This window comes from Lagenorhynchus albirostris, chromosome 5, assembly GCF_949774975.1.
Source record: "Lagenorhynchus albirostris chromosome 5, mLagAlb1.1, whole genome shotgun sequence".
NCBI lineage: Eukaryota > Metazoa > Chordata > Mammalia > Artiodactyla > Delphinidae > Lagenorhynchus > Lagenorhynchus albirostris.
This window is the reverse complement of record NC_083099.1, coordinates 10,272,405-10,288,565: the sequence shown is the minus strand read 5'-3', so window position 1 is coordinate 10,288,565 and position 16,161 is coordinate 10,272,405. Positions and strand designations below refer to the sequence as shown.

Genomic DNA, 16,161 nt, shown 5'->3' with positions numbered 1-16,161 from the left:
ACCTCCAAGACACCTTCTGCCTCATGGATGCCGTGAATTTGCAGTGTTTCCCCCATTGTTACATTCTTAAATAGGCCCTTTATGAAATCTCAGTGGAGGTTGGAATCGTTCCAGCTGTACCTAGAAAAAGAAATATTGCCGGCTCATTACCACAGATTGGGTGGGGAAGTAATATCCTTTGTCTTTCTGTTTCTTTCAGCCATGGAATTCCATGAACACTTGCACAGCATAGGCACCAAGGAAGGTCTGAAGGAACGCAAACTGCAGAAAGCTGTGGAGAGCTTTACCTGGAATATTACCATCTTAAAGGTATTTTCCGAGTTGTGTCTGATGCTAGTGATGTTGCCTCCTTGTTCAGCATGTTTCTTCCTGTTAGTGTACCGTTTCCTGCACTGTACATTACCAGCCACTTGAAGCTGTGGCATGGTCACAAAAATCGAATGAGAACTCTGCTTTCTGGAGAGTCTGCTGCGGGCACAGTAGCTGGGCAGTGCAGCTCCGAGGGAGAACAGGGGCACCTTGTGGATTCTGCCAAGAAGGGAAAGGATCTGCATTTCGTCCTTAAAGCATCGTAAAGTTCATAAATGCCAGTTGCTACATGTGAAATAGAAAGCATTGATTACAGAGGAATGACTGGGAATTTGAAGATTCTAGTTCTTCAGATTTCCTTCAATGCTTTAAAGTATAATCACAGCCTTAATGTCAATATGATACTAGGGAAGAAGTAGGAAAGAATTGTGGGGGGCATAATCAAAAGAAATATGTAAAGGAATTGCTATTTGAAAAAAATTTCCCTTCAAGGGAGAAACCATCTATATCTGTTTGTTTATCTGCTTCCTTCTTTCTTTCTTTTCCTTTCTTTCTGTCTGTCTGTCTCTCCCTCCCTCCCTCCTTCCCTCCTTTCCTTCCATCTTCCTATCTCAGCATGACCATTTTAAAAAATTAACTTTTATTGGTTTTATTATAAAAGTAATATTTTTTCGTTATAGAAAATGTCAAAATAGCGTAACCAAAGGTAAACATAGTCCCACCATCCAGGGTCTTTTGCTGTACATTCTCCCAGTCTTTTTCTCTATGGTATATATAATATGACATGATTTTAAAACTAACGTTATGTATGTGCCTTGGAACTTTTTTTGCATTTTGTCTCTCTGATCTTTTCTTTATCTCAGTGTTTGGGACCTTGAATAATAATAGCACAGAAACATTATTTCACTCTGGGCCTTGGACAGCTCAATGTAAAATTACTCTCCGGTTCACCCTCCAAACTTTCTTCTCAGTTGAATTCAAAAGACATTATCACAGCTGCCTCTTTTAATTGCTCTGTTCCCCTTCAAGTTAAAAGATCCACCCTGCATCCCTAATTTTCAAAGTAATATATACTCATGTAAAAAAAATTTGGGAAATACATACGTGTAGATGATAATAAACTACAATTTAGACCAAAAAAAAAAAAAAGATCCCTCCTGCAGCTGACAACAGTTTTCTGATTTAATTTAATGAAAAGTCACCCTTTCAAAGCCAGCCAACTTGCACTTTCTCATCTTAAACACTTACTCATTTTTATAATAAGTCATTTTCTAAACTTCTTCAAATACTTCCCTTCCGACACAGGTACTTTTTTCCATCTCTGGATCTTCTGCTTAGTATTTAGCTCTGATCATTTGCAGTTCAGTAAACAGCAGATAGGACAATTTACAATGAAGAGGAATTTGGCTTTACAACTTGCTGACTCACTCCCAACCAGAGATGGGGTTGTACACTACCGATTTCCTGCAAACCTCAGGAAAAGATTGCATCGTAGTCTATAGCCCTGTGATAGGAACAAATGCTCGTTTGGCTTTTATTTTATTATAGGCAAAACAGACTTAGGGAGCAAACTTTTCATCGGTCAGCTATCCTTGCTACTCCATTCTGGTCCAGGAACCAGCAGCCTGGGCCTCACCTGGGAGCTTGTTCACAATGCAGACTCCCGGGCCCTGCCCCAGGCCTGCTGAGTCAGAATCTGCCTTTTTACAAGATCCCGGGGGATTCTTATGCACATTACAGTTTGAGAAGTACTGGGCTAAGAACCCCTGAAAATGGGAGGCTGGCGCACATATTCATGAAAAACAGCTGACATAAAGTAACGGCTCAGGTTTTAGAAACATGAAATTGAACCAAACAGCTACACTGAGGAAACTATTTTCTTTTGAATTATGTCCAGGAGATAGAATTAGCACCTCAGACTTACGTACATATGGAAACAAACGTATAGAACAGGGTAATAGATCTTTTTAAAATTCCCAGGGTAGTATTTGCTGTAGCTGATGTTTGAGTATGGTAGAACCCAAGCGCTGAGTGGGGAAGAGTTGGAGAGGTCTGTGTGTCTTTTCTGTACAATAGGAGGGCTTTTTTCATTGCTGCATATTTCTCGGGTTTAAACTTTCTTTAGAAGAATCAGTGCCGGTGGAGTTTTAGACATGAGTTTGGGTCTGAGTTGAGCTCCCAGCCTTTTTCTGGCAGGAGGGGATGGGTCCCTTGAGTTCCCCTCACCACCTGTTCTTTGCACAGAGCTTGGAGGGAGTCCAGCCCTCCAGGGCCCTGTGTGGTATGTAGTTGGCAGCGGGTGCCCTCATGGGGGCACAGAGGCTTGGGGAAGGTTCCAGACTTTCCCTCCAGACGTGCTGAGGGAGCCCCGGAGCTGTGAGGCCAGGTGTAAGAATTACCCGGGTGCTTAAGACACAGTCTCCTAAGCCCCACCACAGACCTCCTGGGTCAGCATCTCAGGGGTGGACTCAGGAATCTGGCTGTGTGACACGTTCCTCAGGGGATTCGCAGGCACCTTAAAAAATTGAGTGCCACCACTCTAGAGTCAAATCAGAAGTGTTTTTCCTTCTGAATCACCCCACTCATGTGAACAACAAGGGAGGCAGGGTGGCCAATCATCGCGGGATGAAGGACTTGCAGTGTGAGAGCCGGGGTGATGGATCACCCCCAGAGCAGGCGCCCGCCCACAAACTCCTTTCGTCCAGGGATGTCCAGCCCAGTTTTCATGAGTCCTTGCTAGCTTTGTTTAGTTTTTTCAACTTTAAGAGTTGCTTTAAAATACAGAAATGAACGAAGGAGAAATGTCACCTCTGATTCCACATCCAGAATGACCCGCTGTTAAGGTCTTGGCATATTTACTTCCAATCATTTTTTTCTTTGAATAAAAATCATTCATTTGTTTTTGTAAATATGTCTTAATTTTAAAGAACTTTTTTAATGTATAAAAGATAAGTTTTAAAATGACCTCAGATCCTCCCTCTGAGAAATAATTATTATTAAATGTAAGTGACCTTATTCCAGGAACCTTTTTATATGCATGTGGACGGATGGATGGAGACACATGTTTTTGATCCTGAGTCATACTTTTTTCTCGTTTTTCACATCTTTGATATTGGTGTGTATCTTATAATGCATGGCATCTTTGCATTGTAGCCTAGTTAAATTGGAGTGATTTTCTTCCTTAGTGGTGTATAAAATAGTGGTATGTATGTCTCATAAGTACTAGTGTCTCAGTTATTATGAAATAAGGTATATCAATAGATAGAATCCTACTATAATTTCTCTATTTAATTTTTTTAAGTACTAAGTTTCACTTCACTTAAATTAATAGGAAAAAAGCAAACCATAAAGAAACTAAATGAATTGCTGAACAATTTTTACCCTAGAGGTTTTTCTTTCCTATAAAATCTCTCTGAGGTTAAGAAAAGAGACTATGAAAAATGTTAATTGGAGTCATTTTGTTGGGTTTTTGAAAGCTATACATTTCAGTTATAAGCTTTGTTGGTTGCCCTTCTGCTACGAAAGATGAGTTAGCACTTTTTAATATTTCTGGGTGGGGAGTTAGGCATATCGTTATTTTTCCATTATCCAGGTTTAAACATCACCAGTTGGTCCAGACTGTAGTTCCCATGTTGCTTGCTCTAAGCTCAATATTTAAACTGGTTCGCTCTCACCACCAGTCCAAGAAATCGCCCATGCTTTTCTGTAGCCTGAGGGAATGGCGGAGAAGAGAGAAATCTCAGCTGGGGTCATAGACAGCCTTTGTTCGGATACTTGGACCCAGCTTTCTCAGAGTTTGTAAATGTCCTGTTCTAGGGTTTCTGCTGCATAACTGGGGAGAGGGTGTAATTCATTCCCGTAGGCTTCTGATTGCTTCTTTAGTTCAGAAGCCAGCCCTCAAGACCTCACACTCATTAGATAGCACCATTCTCTCTTTTTTGATGAGCATTACTGAGGTATAATTTACATAAAATAAAATTCACCAATTTTAACTGCGCAGTTCAATGAATTTGGACAAATGCATATAATCATGCAACCTACCACAGTGATGACAGAGCATCATCCCTAGACGTTCCCTTGTGCCCCTTTGTAGTAAACTCCCCCACCTTGCTGATCGCTGGTCTGATCGCCATCTCTAGTTTCACCCATTCCAGAATGTCACATAAATGGAATCGTGTAGTAATAAACTTTGTGCCTGGCTTCTTGCATTTAGGATAATGCTTTTGAGATTCATCCAAGTTGATGTATATTTCAGTAAGCTATTCCTTTTAATTGATGAATAGTATTCTATCCTATGGGTGTACCACACTTTGTATGTTCACTAGTTGATGGACATTTGGGTTGCTTCCAGGTTTTACCTATTAAGAATACAGCTGCAATGAACATTCACATTCAAGTCTTTGTGTGAACATATGTTTTTATTTTTCTTGGGTAAATACCTATGAGTGGAATTGCTCATATGGTAAGTGTATGTCAGACTCTATAAGAAATTGCCAACTGCTTTACAAACTGCTTTATGAACTGTTCCATTGTGAACTCCCCCCAGCAGTGTTATGAGAGTTCCAGTTACCCCACACCCTTGTCAACGTTTGTTATTATCAGTTTAGCAAGTCTAATAAGTGTATAGAGTTTGAGCATCTTTTTGTTGGGGTCTTTGTTTTTTTTAGATTTTTTTTAAAAGATCATGATGGGCCTTAGTGTGGCTTTCTTTATGTTTCTTCTGCTTAGAGTTCTTTGAGGTTTTTCTATATATGGATTTACAGTTTTCATCAAACTTGGAAATTTTTCGGCCATAGTTTCTTTAAATTTTTTCTGTTTTACCCTTTCTCCCCTCTCCTTCTGTGACTCCATTTGTACATATGTACTGCTTGATACTATCCCATAAGTCACAGATGCACTGTTCATTTGTTTAGGCCTTTTTGCTGGGTTTTTTTTTTTTAATAGTTTCTAGTGCTGCAAGCAATGCTAGTCTTCAAGTCTTCTAGTCTTCAAACAATACTGCTGTATGTTCTGCAGCGTCTAATCTGCCATTAATCCTGTCCGGTGGGGTTTTTATTTTGAATTTCCTGCTTCTCTTCTTTGTGCTCATGATATCCTCTCCCTCCCTTTGTGCTCATGATACAATATCCTATTGTATATTTACAGCTGTTGTAGCCCTCCCTCCCTCTCCACCACTACCCTTGCAGCCGCTTTGCCTCCCTGAGCTCCAAAGAGGGGCTGCTGGGCTCTGTTTGGGAAGCTCTCCAGGCAATGAGCTGGACCTTGTGTCCATACCCCTTCTCCCAGGGCTCCCTGTCTTGCACTATCTGAAAATCATTGCTTTATATATTGTGTCCAGATTTCTAGTTGTGTGTCAGCCCCATTCCTAACTTTTCCATCTCATCTCTTTCTTCCCACCCCCTGTCCCATCATCTCTTCTTCTCCATCAAACAGAAGTAAAAGGAGAAAGACACTCAGTTTATATCTCTCCAGGTTGGTGGGCTATTAGAATTTTCAGAACCTAAATGGGAAAATAATTTGAAAAATAGATATATGTATATGTATAACTGAATCACTTTGCTGTACACGTGAAACTAACAGCATTGTAAATCAAGTGTACTTCAATATAAAATTAAAAATTAAAAAAAATCATTGCAGAACTTCCTTCCCATATTCCTGATGAAATGAGCAGAAAGAGTAAAGCTGTCAAACACACACACACACACACACAAATACACAAACACAAGCAGCCACCCCGCAAAGAAAAGGATATAACATAGTTTAATAAACTTCTAAAACTCACAGAATTCATACTGGCAATTCATAAAAATCCTGAACATTGGGGTACATGTATCCTCTTGAACCATGATTTTCTTCGGATATATGCCCAGGAGTGGGATTGCTTAATCATATGGTAGCTCTGTTTTTAGTTTCTTAAGGAACCTCCATACTCTTCTCCAGAGTGGCTGTACCAATTTATAGTCCCACCAACCCTGTAGGAGGGTTCCCTTTTCTCCACATCCTCTCCAACATTTATTGTTTATAGACTTTTAAAAAAAATAAATTTATTTATTTTATTTACTTATTTTTGGCTGAGTTGGGTCTTTGTTGCTGCACACGGGCTTTCTCTAGTTGTGAGCAGGGGCTACTCTTTGTTGTGGTGCGTGGGCTTCTCATTGTGGTGGCTTCTCTTGTTGCGGAGCACAGGCTCTAGGTGCATGGGCTTCAGTAGTTTTGGCACGTGGGCTCAGTAGTTGTGGCTCATGGGCTCTAGTATGCAGGCTCAGTAGTTGTGGCATACAGGCTTAGTTGCTCCGCGGCATGTGGGATCTTCCCGGAGCAGGACTCGAACCCATGTCCCCTACATTGGCAGGTGGATTCTTAACCAGTGCGCCACAAGGGAAGTTCCCTGTTTGTAGACTTTTTGATGATGGCCATTCTGACTGGTGTGAGGTGATACCTTATTGTAGTTTTGATTTGCATTTCTCTAAAAATTAAAAATGTTGAGCATCTTTCCATGTGCCTCTTGGCCACCTCTATGTCTTCTTTGGAGAAATGTCTATTTAGGTCTTCTGCCCATTTTTTGATTGGGTTACTTTTTTGTTTGTTTTTGATATTGAGCTGCATGAGCTGCTTGTAAATTTTGGAAATTAAGCCCTTGTCAGTTGCATTGTTTGCAAATATTTTCTCCCATTCCATAGTTGTCTTTTGGGGTTTTTTTTTCATTTTCTTTGCTGTGCAAAACCTTTTGAGTTTAATCAGTTCCCATTTGTTTATTTTTCTTTTTATTTCCATTACTCTAGAAGACAGATCGAAAAAGATATTGCTGCAGTTTATGTCCAAGAGTGTTGTGCCTATGTTTTTCTCTAAGAGTTTTACAGTATCTGGTCTTACATTTAGGTCATTAACCCATTTTGAGTTTATTTTTGTGTATAGTTTTAAAGAATATTCTAATTTCATTCTTTCACATGTAGCTGTCCAGTTTTCTCAGCATCATGTGTTGAAGAGACTATCTTTTCTCCACTGTATATGCTTGCCTCCTTTATCATGACCATAAGTGCATGGGTTTATCTGTGGACTTTCTGTCCTGTTCCATTGATCTGTATTTCTGTTGTTGTGCCAGTACCATACTGTTTTGATCACTGGAGCTTTGCAGTATAGTCTGATGTCAGGGAGCCTGATACTGCCAGCTCCGTTTTTCTTTCTCAAGACTGCTTTGGCTATTCAGGATCTTTTGTGTCTCCATACAAATTAAAAAAATTTTTTTTTGTTCTAGTTCTGTGAAAAATGCCATCGGTAATTTGACAGGGATTGCATTGAATCTGTAGATTGCTTTGGGTAGTATAGTCATTTTGACAATATTGATTCTTCCAATCCAAGAACATGGTATATCTTTCCATCTGGTTGTGTCATCTTCGATTTCTTTCATCAGTGTCTTATAGTTTTCAGAGTACAGGTCTTTTGCCTCCTTAGATAGGTTTATTCCTAGGTATTTTATTCTTTTTGATGTGACAGCAAATGGGATTGTTTCCTTAATTTCTCTTTCTGATCTTTTGTTGTTAGTGTAGAGAAATGCAATAGATTTCTGTGTATTAATTTTCTATCCTGCAACTTTACCAAATTCATTGATGACCTCTGTAGTTTTCTGGTAGCATCTTTAGGATTTTCTATGTACAGTATCATGTCATCTGCAAATAGTGACAGTTTAACTTCTTTTCCATTTTGGATTCCTTTTATTTCTTTTTCTTCTCTGCTTGCTGTGGCTAGAACTTCCAAAACTATGTTGAATAAAAGTGGTGAGAGTGGACATCCTTGTCTTGTTCCTGATCTTAGAGGAAATGCATCCAGGTTTTCACCATTAAGTATGATGTTAGCTGTAGGTTTGTCATATATGGCCTTAATCATGTTGAGGTAGGTTCTCTCTGTGCCCACTTTCTGGAGAGTTTTTATCATAAATGGGTATTGAATTTTGTCAAAAGCTTTTTCTGCATCTATTGAGATGATCGTATGGTTTTTATTCTTCAATTTGTTAATGTGGTGTATCACACTGATTGATTTGTGGATATTGAAGAATCCTCGCATCTTGGGATAAATCCCACTTGATCATGGTGTATGATTCTTTTAGTGTATTGTTGGATTCGGTTTGCTAGTATTTTGTTGAGGATTTTTGTGTCCATGTTCTTCAGTGATACTGGCCTGTAATTTACTTTTTTTTGTGGTATCTTTGTCTGGTTTTGGAATCAGTGTGATGGTGGCCTATAGCATGAGCTTGGGAGTGTTCCTTCCTCTGCAATTTTTTGGAATAGTTTGAAAGGATAGGTGTTAACTCTTCTCTAAATGTTTGATAGAATTCACCTGTGAAGCCATCTGGTCCTGGACTTTTGTTTGTTGGGAGTTTTTAAAATCACAGTTTCAATTTCAGTGCTTGTGATTGGTCTGCTCTATTTGCTATTTCTTCCTGGTTCAATCTTGGAAGATTGTACCTTGCTAATAGTAAGCATTTGTCCATTTCTTCGTGGTTGTCATATAGTTGTGTGTAGTAGTCTCCTATGATCCGTCGTATTTCTGTGGTGTCAGTTGTAACTTCTTTTTCACTCCTAATTTTATTGATTTGAGTCCTCCTGCTTTTTTTCTTCATGAATCTGGCTAAAGGTTTGTCAGTTTTGTTTATCTTTTCAAAGAATCAGCTTTTAGTTTCATTGACCTTATCTGTCGATTTCTTCATCTCTATTTCATTCATTTCTGCTCTGATCTTTATGGTTTCTTTCCTTCTGCTAACTTTGGGTTTTGTTTGTTCTTTCTCTAGTTGCATTAGTTGTAAAGTTAGGTTGTTTATTTGAGATTATTATGTTTCCTGAAGTAAGATTGTATGGCTATAAAGTTCCCTCTTAGAACTGATTTTGCTGCGTCCCATAGGTTTTGGATCATCATGCTTTCGTTTTCGTTTATCTCTCGGTATTTTTTTATTTCCTCTGATTTCTTCAGTGATCCACTGGTTGTTTAGTATTGATAGCATATTGTTTAGCCTCTATGTGTTTGTGTTTTTTACAGGCGTTTTCTTGTAGTTGATTTCTAATCTCGTAGTGTTGTGGTTGGAAAAGATGCTTGATATGATTTCAATTTTTAATGTTTACTGAGGCTCGCTTTGTGGCCCAGCATGTGATCAATCCTGGAGAATGTTCCATGTGTACTTGAAAGGAATATATACTCTGTTACTTTTGGATAATGAACTAAAAATAGCAATTAAGTCCATCTGGTCTAATGTGTCATTTAAGACCTGTGTTTCCTTATTGATTTTCTGTCTGATGACCTGTCCACTGATGAAAGTGGGTTGTTAAAGTCCCCTACTATTATTGTGTTACTGTTAATTTCTCCTTTTATGGCTGTTAGCATTTGCCTTATATGTTGAGGTGCTTCTGCGTTGGGTGCATATATATTTACAATTCTTCCATATTCTTGTTGGATTGATCCTTTCATCATTATGCAGTGTCCTCCATTGTCTCTTGTAGCAGTCTTTATCTTAAAGTCTGTTTTTGTCTGATATGAATATTGCTACTGCAGCTTTCTTTTGATTTCCATTTGCATGGAATTCCTTTGCTGATCACCTCACTTTCAGTCTGTATGTGTCCCTAGGTCTGATGTGGGTCTCTTGTAGACAGCATATATACGGGTCTTGTTTTTGTATCCATTCAGCAAGTCTGTGTCTTTTGGTTGGAGCATTTAATCCATTTACATTTAAGGTAATTATTGATATGTATGTTCTTATCATCATTTTGTTAATTGTTTTGGATTTGTTTTTGTAGGTCTTTTTTCTGCCTGTCCTCTTTTGTTCTCTTCTCTTGTGATTTCATGACTAATTTTAGTGTTGTGTTCGGATTCCTTTTTCTTTTTTGTGTATCTATTGTAGATTTTCGGTTTGCAGTTCCCATGAGGTTTTGATATAGCAGTCTATATATAAACAAGATTGTTTTAAGTTGCTGGTCTTTTAATTTCAAATGCATTTCCAGTATCCTGCATTTGTACTCTCCTCTTCTCACAGTTGCTGTTTTGATATTTGTGTGTGGATGATTTCCTACCTTTACTGTATGTTTGCCTTTACTGGTGAGCTTTTCTATAAATAATTTTCTTGTTTCTAGTTGTGGGCTTTTCTTTTCTACCTAGAGACGTTCCTGTAGCATTTTTTGCAAATGTGGTCTGGTGGTGCTGAATTCTCTTAGCTTTTGCTTGTCTGTAAAGATTTTGATTTCTCCATTGAATCTGAATGAGAGCCTTGCTGGGTAGAGTTTTCTTGGTTGTAGGTTCTTACTGTTCATCACTTTAAATATATTGTGCCACTCCCTTCTGGCCTGCAGAGTTTCTGCTGAAAAATCAGCTGATAACCTTATGGGAATTCCCTTGTTGCTTTTAGTCAGTTTGATTACTATGTGTCTTGGCATGTTCCTCCTTGAGTTTATCCTGCCTGGGATTTTCTGCACTTCCTGGACTTGGGTGTCTGTTTCCTTTCCCATGTTAGGGAAGTTTTCAGCTGTTATCTCTTCAGATATTTTCTCAGGTTCTTTCTCTCTCTTCTTCTGGGATCCCCATAATGTGAATGTTGTCATAAAGTTCTCTTAGACTGTCCTCATTTCTTTTCATTGATTTTTCTTTATTCGGTTCCACAGCAGTGATTACCATTCTGTCTTCCAGCTCAGTTATCCATTCTTCTGCCTCAGTTATTCTGTTATTGATTCCTTCTATTTTTCATTTCAGTTATTGTTCATCTGTTTGTTCTTTAGATCTTCTAGCTCTTTGTTAAACATTTCTTGTATCTTCTCGATCCTCGCCTCTTTTCTTTTTCTGAGATCTTGGATCATCTTTACTATCATTACTCTGAACTCTTTTTTGGGTAGGTTGCCTATCTCCACTTGACTTAGTTGTTCTTCTGGGGTTTTAATCTTGTTCCTTCATCTGGGACATATTCCTCTGCTGTCTCATTTTATCTAACTTTCTGTGATTGCGGTTTCCGTTCTGCAGGCTGCAGGGTTGTAGTTCTTGCTTCTGCTGTCTGCCCACTGGTGGATGAAGCTGTTCTAAGAGGCTTGTGCAGGCTTCCTGGTGGGAGGGGCTGGTTCCTGCCCACTGGTGGGTGGAGCTGGGTATTGCCCCTCTGGTGAGCAGGGCTGTGTCAAGGGGTGTGTTTAGCGGGCAGCTGTGGGTTTGGGAAGACTTTAGGCAACCTGTCTGCTGATGGGTAGGGCTGTGTTCCCGCCCTGTTGTTTGGCCTGAGGTGTCCCAGCACTGGAGCCTACAGGCTGTTGGGTGGAGCCAGGTCTTGGTGAGAAAATGGCTCACAGCATTGAGTACTCCCCAGAAGTACCACCATCAGTATCTTTTTCCCTGCAGTGAGCCACAGCCACCCCCTGACCTGAGCAGGAGATCCTCCAATACCAGCACGTAGGTCTGGTCCAAGCTCCCATGAGAACACTGCTTTTTCCTCTGGGTCCTGGTGAACACGAGACCTTGTGTGCACCCTCCAAGAGTGGAGTCTCTGTTTCTCCCAGTCCTGTGGAGCTCCTGAGATCAAACCCTGCTGGCCTTCAAAGCCAGATGCTCTGGTAGATCCTCGTCCTGATGCCAGACCCCCAGGCTGGGGAGCCTAACGTGGGGCTCAGATCTTTCACTCCTGTGAGAGAACCTCTGTGATATAATTATTTTCCAGTTTGTGGGTCGCCCACCTGGCAGGTATGTAAGATGATTTTATTGTGATTGTGCCCCTCCTACCATCTCATTGTGGTTTCTTCTTTGCTTTGGGGAAGTGGACCCACCTCTTAGTGGACACTGCATCATGCCCGGATGGGGGCAGAAGGCATTGTGGTGGCCATATTTGCAGTGGCAGAATCTGTGAATGAAGCCGTTTCCCTTAAATGGGTGTGGGAGACTTTGTGAGGCTTGTCCTTACAGGATGATAATGTCATAAGATCCCACTTCTTGTGCTCCCACTAGATTGCCAGCCTCCTCCACCATCATGTAATTGTGTTCTGTCGTACAGTATATAGCATCTTACATCTCTGTGACTTCTACCCACTGATTACACTGATGCCCTCAAAGCAGCACAGACATGCCCTATTCCTTCTCCTTCAGCATCCCTGTGAATACTTGGGCACTGTTGTATCTTCTCTCAAACCCCCGAGATTCAGGATGAGGTGGCTTCTGGTCCCTTCCTCATTGGGTCCCTTCATTTTCTGAAGGCTCTGGCTTGTCAGTGCCTTGTCAGTACTTGTCAGTGTCATAAGATGGGACAACCAGGATTACCCCCACACTTCAAATGCCTGGCGGGCTAACCCTCCCTGAATGAGACTTGGTGGTCTGATTTTGCCCAAGTCTGAAAACTACCTTACTATTAATATAGGCCAAAATTATGTTGGATTTTATAGCACCTGTGTCCTATCATGGACTTAAATGAAGCTTATTACAACCCAAGATGAGTTCCAGAACTGCTGCCAAGCCAGCGCTCCCTATACTGTGTCACTCCACCCGCAGAGAAACACTAGAGATTAAACCCTGAAAGTAATTAGAGATGTGTTCTCTTTAGGAACATAAGACTTGTGCCAAAAATAAATAATTAAACCGGATAGTTTTTGCACCTGTTAAGGCACTCATCTTTCAAAATTTTATGTATGTAATTGAAAAATAGTTGATTACAATGTTGAGTTAATTCCTGCTGTACAGCAAAGTGATTCAGTTATACATATACATATACACACACACATTCTTTTTTATATTCTTTTCCAATATGGTTTATCACAGGATATTGAATATAATTCTCTGTGCTATACAGTCGGACCTTGTTGTTTACCCATTCTGTATATAATAGTTTGCATCTGCTAATCCCAAACTCCCAATCCCTCCCTCCCCTACCCCCTTCCCCCTTAGCCACCACAAGTCTGTTCTCTATGTCTGTGAGTCTGTTTCTGTTTTGTAGATAAGTTCATTTGTGTCCTATTTTAGATTCTACATATAAATGATATCATATGGTGTTTGCCTTTCTCTTTCTGACTTACTTCACTTAGTATGATAATCTCTAAGTCATGCATGAGCTGCAAATGACGTTATTTCATTCTTTTTTATGGCTGCATAGCATAGTACATTTTATATATGTACTACATCTTCTTTATCCATTCATCTGTCGATGGACATTTAGGTTGTTTTCGTGTCTTGGTTATTGTGACTAGTGCTGCTGTGAACACAGGGGTGCATGTATCTTTTTGAATTATAGTTTTGTCCTGATATATGCCCAGGAGCAGGATTGCTGGATCATATGGCAGTTCTATTTTCAATTTTTTGAGGAAACTCCATACTGTTTTCCACAGTAGCTGCACCAACTTACCTTCCCACCAACAGTGTAGGAGGGTTCCCTTTTCTCTACACCCTCTCTAGCATTTGTTATTTGTAGACATTTTAAAAATGGCCATTCTGCCTGGTGTGAGGTGATACCTCCTTGTAGTTTTGATTTGCATTTCTATAGTAATTAGCGATGTTGAGCATCTTTTCTTGTGCCTGTTGGCCCTCTGTATGTCATCTGGAGAAATGTCTATTTAGGTCTTCTGCCCATTTTTTAGTTGGGTTGTTTGTGGGTTTTTTTGTTTTGTTTTTTTTGCGGTACGCGGGCCTCTCACCGTTGTGGCCTCTCCCATTGCGGAGCAACAGGCTCCAGACGCGCAGGCTCAGTGGCCATGGCTCACGGGCACAGCCGCTCCGCGGCATGTGGGATCTTCCCGGACTGGGGCACAAACCCGTGTCCCCTGCATTGGCAGGTGGACTGTCAACCACTGCGCCACCAGGGAAGCCCTGTTTGTTTTTTTGTTGTTGAGTTGTATGAGCTGTTTGTATATTTTGGAAGTTAAGCCCTTGTCAGTTGCATCATTTGCAAATACCTTATCCCAGTCTGTAGCTTGTCTTTTCATGTTGCTTATGGTTTCCTTTTCGGTACAGAAGCTTGTAAGTTTGATTAGTTCCCATTTGTTTATTTTTGCTTTTATTTCTATTACCTTGGGAGACTGCCCTAAGAAAACATTGGTGTGATTTATGTCAGAGAATGTTTTGCTGATGTTCTTTTGTAAGAGTTTTATGGTGTCATATCTTACATTCAAGTCTTTAAGCCATTTTGAGTCTATTTTTGTATATGGTGTGAGGATGTGTTTTAATTTCATTGCTTTACATGCAGTGGTTCAACTTTCCCAGCACCGCTTGCTGAAAAGACTGTCTGTTCTCCATTGTATATTCTTGCCTCCTTTGTTCAAGATTAATTGACTGTATGTGTGGGGGTTTATTTCTGGGGGTTTGTGTTCTGTTCCATTGATCCAACTGTCTGTTTTTGTGCCATTACCGTGCTTTTTTGATTACTGTAGCTTTGTAGTATTGTCTGAAGTCTGGGAGGGTCACGCCTTCTGCTTTTTCTTTTTCCTCATGATTGCTTTGGCAATTCTGTGTTTTTTATTGTTTCATATAAATTTTAGGCTTATATGTTCTAGTTCTGATAGGGATCACATTAAATCTGTAGATTGCTTTGGATAGTATGGCCATTTAAGCAATATTAATTCTTCTAATCCAAGAGCATGGCTATCTTTCCATTTCTTTCAATCATCTTCAGTTTCCTTTATTAATGATTTATAGTTCTCAGCATATAAGTCTTTCATCTCCTTGGTGAGGTTTATTCCTAAGTATTTTATTTATATCTCTTTTGATGTGTTTTTGAAAGGGATTGTTTACATTCCCTTTCTGATATTTCATTGTTAGTGTAAAGAAATGCAACCGATTTCTGTATGTTATCCTAGTAGTATCCTGCTACTCTGCTGAATTCTGTATGTTATCCTAGAAGTATCCTGCTACTCTGCTGAATTCGTTTATCAGTTCTAGTAGTTTTTGTGTGGAGTCTTTAGGGTTTTCTATATAGAGTATCATGTCATCTGCATATAATGACAATTTTACCTCTTCCCTTCCAATTTGGATACCTTTTATTTCTGTTTCTTGTCTGATTGCTGTGGCTAGGACTTCCAGTACTATGTTGAATAGAAGTGGTGGTGTTCAATTGAACAACAATTGAATCTTGTTCCAGATTTTAGCGGGAAGGCTTTCAGCTTTTCATCATTGAGTATTATACTGGATGTGGGTTTGTCATAAATAGCTTTTATTATGTTGAGCTATGTTCCCTCTACACCCACTTTGGTAAGAGTTTTTGTCATGAATGGATGTTGACTTTTATCAAAAAATTTTTTTTGCATCATTGAGGTGATCATGTGGTTTTTGTCTTTTCTTTTGTTGGTGTGGTGTATCACATTGATTGATTTGTGTATGTTGAACCATCCTTGTGAACTTAGGATGAATCCAACTTGGTCATGGTGTATGATCTTTTTTATGTGTTGTTGGATTCAGTTTGCTAATATTTTGTTTGAGAATTTTTGCATCTATATCCTTCAAAGGAACTGGCCTGTAATTTTCTTTTTTTGTGGTGTCCTTCTCTGGTTTTGGTATCAGGGTGATGGCTTCATAGAATGTCTTTGGGAGTATTCCTTCCTCTTCAGTCTTTTGGAAGAGTTTGAGGAGAATTGGTATAAGTTCTTCTTTGTATGTTTGGTAGAATTTGCCTGTGAAGCCATCTGGTCCTGGACTTTTGTTTGTAGGGAGTTTTTTAAACTAATGGTTCTATTTCACTTCTAGTGATTGGTCTATTCAAGTTATCAATTTCTTCTTGATCCACTTTTGGTTGGCTGCGTGTTTCTAGAGACTTCTCCATTTCTTCTGGGTTGTTGAATTTGCTGGCATATAATTTTCATAGTATTCTCTTATGGTTTTTTGTATTTCTGCGGTACTGGTTGTTTCCTCTCCTTTTTCAAT

At 39.6% G+C, this 16,161-nt stretch overlaps 1 protein-coding gene across 1 annotated transcript in view; it reads left to right on the top strand.

The window, feature by feature from the left end:
• Positions 1-16,161, top strand: part of PLCL2 (phospholipase C like 2) — a 193,632-nt gene that overhangs the window by 164,001 nt on the left and 13,470 nt on the right. The window contains exon 5 of the mRNA XM_060149551.1: positions 200-309. Coding sequence (XP_060005534.1) covers positions 200-309 — 110 coding nt within the window. The remainder of the gene's footprint in view (positions 1-199; positions 310-16,161) is intronic.